Source organism: Chiloscyllium plagiosum, chromosome 44 (assembly GCF_004010195.1).
Source record: "Chiloscyllium plagiosum isolate BGI_BamShark_2017 chromosome 44, ASM401019v2, whole genome shotgun sequence".
NCBI lineage: Eukaryota > Metazoa > Chordata > Chondrichthyes > Orectolobiformes > Hemiscylliidae > Chiloscyllium > Chiloscyllium plagiosum.
Genome location: NC_057753.1, coordinates 318,837 through 325,471, shown reverse-complemented (window position 1 = coordinate 325,471; position 6,635 = coordinate 318,837). Strand labels below are relative to the sequence as shown.

Genomic DNA, 6,635 nt, shown 5'->3' with positions numbered 1-6,635 from the left:
TTTTCATCATTTATATAAACAATTTGGATGTGAGCATAAAGGGTACAGTTAGTAAGTTTGCAGATGACACCAAAATTGGAGGTGTAGTGGACAGCGAAGAGGGTTACCTCAGATTACAACAGGGTCTGGGCCAATGGGCTGAGGAGTGGCAGATGGAGTTTAATTTAGATAAATGCGAGGTGCTGCATTTTGGGAAAGCAAATCTTAGAGTTGGACAGAAGGGTCTGTTTCTGTGCTGTACATCTCTATGACTGTATGATTGTCTGTGTGGAGTTTCCACATTCACCCAGTGTCTACGAGCGTTTCCTCCCAGTATTCCGATTTTCTCCCACAAGTTGAGTTGGCCATGCTAAATTGTCCAGTGTTCAGGGATGTGTAGGTTAGCTGCATTAGTCAGGGGTAAATGTTGGGAATAGGTGTGGGTGGATTACTCTTCGGAGGGTGGTATGGACTTGTTGGGCCGAGCGGCCTGTTTCCACAAAGTAGGGATTCTATTCTATTCAGCCTCTCCCTGTAACTTAAAACCTCCGAACCTGGCAATATCCTTGTGAACTCCCCCCTTTCAAGTTTCACACCATCCTTCCTGTAGGAGGGAGACCAGAATTGCACATGATATTCTAAAAGTGGCCCGGACCAATATCCTGCACAGCCACAACATGACCTCCCAACTCCTACAGTCGATGCTCTGAGCAATAGAGGAAAGTGTACCATATGCCTTTGTCACTATCGGTTAACTCTGACTTCTCTGTACAGATGCTGACAGACCTGCAAGTATCTGTATGGAGGAGCAGAGTGAGAAGATGCCCAATTGAAGGTGAGGAAGCTCCCTCCTGGGCTCTGGGACCAAGCTTGGGATCAGGTGACCCTAAAGCCCCGCCCACTGATTGTGCTGGTGGCACATGCGTCTTGGCTGCCCCCCCTCCAGCCCACAAGATGGCGACCAGTTCCTATGGTAATGTGGCGGTTTGATGAGAAGGGAAAAACTCACTTTCATTGGTCACATTTAAGAAGCCATTCCCTTTCCCCCTGCTCCCCTAAGATATCTGTTGACCTCCCGAGAAATTTCCAGCCTTCCCCTCCAACTCCTCGGCCTCTGAGTACTTCCCTCTGGCTCCTTGTCCCACCACTACCACCGAAACCGGAAGAGGTGGCACCAGCACCCCAGATGATGGGCAGGTCTGCGAGCCAGTAGGAATCGGGATTGTACTCTGAGGCCCTAGCGGTCCTCCAACCATTCTGTGAGCTTCCTCTGGTGCAATCTCCCACCCCTCCCTCCCCCGGAAAGGTGCAAACCTGCCTCTTAGCCCAGAGACACCCACAAGTGCAGCAAGCCAGGCAGCTTCAGGAGTGGACTTGAGAGAGCAGGGTAGAGTTTTTGCCGAATCCTAGATGGGAGGAGGTGTAGTCCAGGTAGTTGTGGGAGTCTGTGGGTTTGTAGTAAACGACCACCTGGAGACTGTCACCAGAGATGGAAATGGAGAGATCACGAATGGGGAGGAAGGTGTCCGAGATGGACCAAGTGAATTTGAGGGCGGGTTGGAAGTTGTGGGTGATGTTGATAAACTGCTCCAGTTCAGCCTGGGTGCAGGACACTGCACCGATGCTAACATTGATGTATTGGTGGAAGTGTTGGGGCACGGTGTCTATGTAGGTACTGAAGAGGGTCTGTTTGATATTGCCAGGCATAGCTGGGACCCAGCCGGGTGCTAATGGCCACCCAAGGACAGGCAGGATTGGTGCAGCAATTGGGATGCATTGTGGTTTCATTTGCTTCAGGAGAATGAGATGCAAACCTCTGAGTTATTTCCAACTGGTTATTTTTGGATAGAAATTGTGGAGATAGCTGTTGATGATCTGGATCATCATTTACCGTGAATGGTGTGAGGATCAGTGTTGGGAATGCCATTAGCCATCTAAAACAAAGAACTGGGAATCTGAAGCAAAAGCATAAATTACTGGAGAATCTCCGCAGGTCTGGAGCAGTGGTGGAGAGAAACGTTAAAGTTCGCAGTCCAGTGATACTTCTTCAGAATTCTGTTCTCCTGAGGCTCTGCGGCATTTTCTATCATTAGCTATGTAGTGGACAGTACTGGCATATTTTTTATGTTTCAGCAAAGATGGTTAGGATGGGCACGCTCTTGAGAGATTATGGGTGCTATTAGGGCAGCATGGTGAATGATCTGGATTGACACATGATTAGCAAAGGATATGGGCCAAATGCTGGCAAGTGGGACTCGATTAGGTTAGGATATCTGGTCCGAAGGATCTGTGTTCATGCTGTGTCTTGCTGTGACTGTACGAATGACTTAAGATTGTCCTGAATGGAAGTTTGAGATGGCCAGTCTTCTCAAAGAAGAGGAAGAACATGCCACCAGTAAGAAGGTCACACTGGTGCTGTGATCCCCCAGGAGGGGTGGAGGACAGGGTCCTCAGCACAGGGAGGAACTATTCAAAGTTCTCAGGATAAAAGAGTTGGGGGGAAAGTTGTGTAGATGTCAATCAGTTGTGAACTTCGATCCAATACTCTCAGTTGTGAACTGTTTTTGCAGGGTTTCAATAGGAGACATCAAGGCCACTCGGTTTGTCAGGACCTGGTTACCGTCAACCTTGAAAGGTGAAAGGAGAAATATTATTCACTGGGCAAAGATTTCAAACATTAGTTTGGCTGGAAAAGCATCGAGACAGGCGCTCACCCAAGTGGAGAGTGTTCCAGTGAACTGACTGTGGAAAGATCTTCAACCAGTTACACAGACTTGTTCATTCATTCGTTGGATGTGGGGGATTGCTGGCTAAGCTGGGGTTTCTTACCCATCCCTAATTGTCGAAAGGACTGTTAAGGATCATCCACATTGCCATGGGTCTGTAGTCACAAGTAGGCCAGAGGAGATGTGAATGGCAGATTGTTGCCCTGAAGGACATTAAAGAACTCAGTGAAATGCTACAACCATCACAGGCACCATTACACCAGTTTTATTTTCCAGTTTCCAGATTTTCATTGAATATAGTGTCACTGTTTGCCATGGTGGGATTTGAATCTGCGTCCTCAGAGCACTAAGCTGGGCTTCTGGGTTACCACTGCCTCCCCTGAGTAAGAGTGTGCCAGTAAACTGACTGTGGAAAGAACTTTCTCCAGTTACATAGACTAAACAAAAAAATCTTACCATCCACTGCAAGAAGAGAATATCCATGTTTTCTGAGGGTGGAGGAAGCTTCTACTGATTGTTGAAACTGGAGAAACAAAAGGATACTTGTGCCATGAAGAAACTGCGGAGATGTGGGGACTGTGGGAAAGGGTTCCATTGCTCATCGCAGCTAGAGATTCATCGGCGCACTCACACCGGGGAGAAGCCATTCATCTGCCACGTGTGTGGGAAGGGATTCAGTGATCCCTCTAACTTGCTGACACACCAGCGAGTGCACACCGGGGAAAGGCCGTTCATCTGCTCTGACTGTGGGAAGGGATTCACTCAGTCGTCCAACTTGATGACACACCGGCGAGTGCACACCAGGGAGAGGCCGTTCACCTGCTCCGTGTGTGGGAAGGGGTTCACTCAGTTGACCAGCCTGCTGAAGCATCGTGGAGGTCATACCAATGAGAGATCTTTCAAGTGCTCTGACTGTGGCGACGGCTTTAAAAACTCTAAGGACCTGAGGGCCCACCAGCGAATTCACACCGAGGAGAGACGGTTCATCTGCTCTCACTGTGCAAAGAGGTTCAGAACGTCGTTCAACCTGCTGACCCACCAACGCGTTCACACCGGGGAGAGGCCGTTCACCTGCTCCGAGTGTGGGAAGGGATTCAGTCAGTCACAACACCTACGGAGACACCAGCTAGTACACACCGGCGAGAAGCCATTCATCTGCTGCGAGTGCAGAAAGGGATTCACTCGGCTGTCCACCCTGTTGACACACCAGCAAATTCACAAGTGACCGCTGGGGATGGATTCTGTCATTGCGACTGTACAGTCAGTTACGTCAGACTGAACGCTGTTCATTCCGAAAGTTCGAGTCTGTTTCTCCTGATGTTCATGTGCTCGGAGGTGGAAGTTAATATTCTGTTTCTGTTTCTGTTAATTGAATCAGAGGCACTGAAACTCCCTGGGGAGGCAATGGTTTGGCCATGTTATCGTGGACTGTTGACCCAGGTAAAGTTCCGGGCACCTGGGTTCAACAGATGGTGGATTCAATGCGTATCAACGAATCGGACCTGGGTCCCTGGAGCTGTGAAGCAGCAGTGCTAACCACTGAGCCACCATACCAATGTTCCTTTACTGTCCCTGGGCCAGAATTCTGGAGCTCCCTCCAGAATGGAATTGTTTCTGCCTACCGCTCGCTACCACCTTCTCGAGGGCAACTAGGGATGGCTAATAAATACTGGCCCAGCCAGTGACACTCATATCCACTGCATGAATAAACAAATGCAAGAGTTGACTGCCTTTGCCTTTGACATCAAGGCTACAGACTAGTCAGTATGAGAAGCAATGGTCAGCGTCAGGACCCTGTGTTTGATTTCACCCTTGGTTGACTGACTTCTCCCCACGTCAATGTGGGGATGCTCTGGTTTCCTCCAACAGTCCAAAGATGTGAACGGTAGTGTGGATTGGCCGTGCTAAATTGCCCGTAGTGTCCAAGGGTATGCTGAGGGTGGCACGGTTAGCACTGCTGCCTCCCAACCCCTCAATAATTTCAGAGTTCCACGTTAGTCATGGATTTATCTGCCCTGGCCTGTGAAATATCCAGACTCTTGACCGTTTTCAGGGAAGGCAATGGCCTAGTGGTATTATCGCTGGACTGTTAAGCCAGAGACCCAAGTAATGTTCTGGGGTCCCGGGTTTGTATCCCACCACGGCAGATGGTGTCATTTGAACACAGTAAAGTCTGGAATTAAGAATCCATTGTTGATTGTTGGCAACGCCCATCTGGTTCACTAATGTCCTTTAGGCAAGGAAACTGTCATCCTTACCCAGTCTGGACTACCCATGACTCCAGACCCACAGCACCGTGGTTGACTCTTAACTGCCTCTGGGCAATTAGAGATAGGGCAATAAATGCTGTCCCAGCCAGCGCTGACCTCATCCTGTAAGTGAATAAATGAATTTTAAAAACATTTTTGGCTCGACTCTTGACTTAAATGAACTGTTTCCGGTTCTGGTCAAGGGGAAAGGGGAAACAATCTCTCAGCACCCACCTGGTTGAGTCCCGTCAGGATCTTTTGTGTGTCTCAATAAGTGCTGCTGAACTCTAAAGGAGACAGGCCCATCCTATCCAACCCTTCCTCATAAGACCCACTGCCCCTTCCTACCCATCCTCGGTATCTCAAATTGAAATAGGGACCAAAAGTGTATATTGTACGCCACATGTGGCCTGTGACGATACGATGGCTTTATCAAGTGTACTTCTGTCCTGTTTTGTCTTTAATGAAGAAAGGTTGAGACGAGGGGTGACAATCAATGTACACAGAGCTAATAAACAGTTTGAGAGGCCTTGGGTGTTTCTTAAAATGTTCAATCAATAGAAGCAGTCTAAATGGGTGGGGTCAAGCTCCCACAGAACCAGAATGTTTAGTGTTAGTTTTTCGGTACCCATTGCTGGGGTCTTGAAGTTGCAGTACATCTCTCCCTGCTACTCACACTCACTCTCTGTGAATCTTCTTGATGTTTTATTTCCTTCTGCACTCGAGAGTTGCAAATGAGACAATCTATTTTACTGAATTTGCCTCTGCCAAGAGTGTGGTTATGGGATGTTACTATACTGGAACAGTTGCTGTTTAGTAGTTGAATAATTTATGATTCTGTTACATTTTCCAATGGGAGTTAAGTTATCACTATTTCTTTCTTTTGTTGTATTTTAACTATAGTGTTTTGAATAAAATGTGTTTTGCTTCAAGACTGGTAGTTTGCTCAATCAAATTGCAGCTGGAATGCATCTGGTAAAGCTACCAAACAGGGCTACTTACAGGCCAAACAACATAAGGAGTGATTGAAGGACTAAGTGATCCCACAGCCAATGGATCACCTCTAACCTCTGCAGTCCTGGCACTTTTCTTTAAGCTTGATGGACCGCTTGGCTTTGACTCGAGCACCAGAAAAGATAATGGCAGAAACAGCCCTGTTGACCCTGGAAGACAGGGAATCTCTCCCAGCTGCTATCCTCTCTCTCTCCCTCTCTTGCTCTCTCACTCTCAGAATTGTATTTTTGCTGTTCTTTCCCCCTGGATTGGAGAACGACACGTTAGACAATCTGCTTTCTGAACTTACCTTTTTGCCATGGTGTGTCTGTGGGATGTTACAATATTGGAACAGTTACTGTTCAGTAGTAGAATAATCTATTATTCTGTTAAGTTTTCCGGTAGGGTTAAATTATTCCATGTTCCTCTTCCTTTTGGTGTATTTTAACTGGAGGGTTTGAATAAATTGTGTTTTGCTCCACGTCGAGTAGTTTGAGGAATCGCATTGCAACTGGGACCCAGCACCTCGCATGTACCTTTAAAGTAAGAAAACGTTAGTGCCCAGGGTGCCTTGTGAATATATTTTGAGGGGGTCTGGTCTGGTCTGAAGCATCATCCTCCACATCACGACCCTGCATTATAACCTGGTCGTTTTTTTGCTTTCAATTTTGAAATCTCACTGAGGGGT

The 6,635-nt window shown here is 47.5% G+C and overlaps 2 protein-coding genes across 5 annotated transcripts in view; one reads left to right on the top strand and one right to left on the bottom strand.

Annotated features, from left to right (window-relative positions):
- Positions 1-4,826, top strand: part of LOC122543456 (gastrula zinc finger protein XlCGF7.1-like) — a 29,118-nt gene extending 24,292 nt beyond the window's left edge. For 3 of the 4 annotated variants that reach the window (XM_043682167.1, XM_043682168.1, XM_043682166.1), the window contains one exon: positions 2,550-4,826. In XM_043682167.1, coding sequence (XP_043538102.1) covers positions 3,256-3,930 — 675 coding nt within the window. In that variant the 5' untranslated portion in view covers positions 2,550-3,255 and the 3' untranslated portion in view covers positions 3,931-4,826. Of the gene's footprint in view, positions 1-674; positions 815-2,549 lie in introns of those variants that run through there. The other variant, XM_043682169.1, reaches the window with a different exon arrangement.
- Positions 1-6,635, bottom strand: part of LOC122543615 (zinc finger protein 208-like) — a 234,057-nt gene that overhangs the window by 49,072 nt on the left and 178,350 nt on the right. The gene's annotated exons all lie outside the window — the stretch shown is intronic.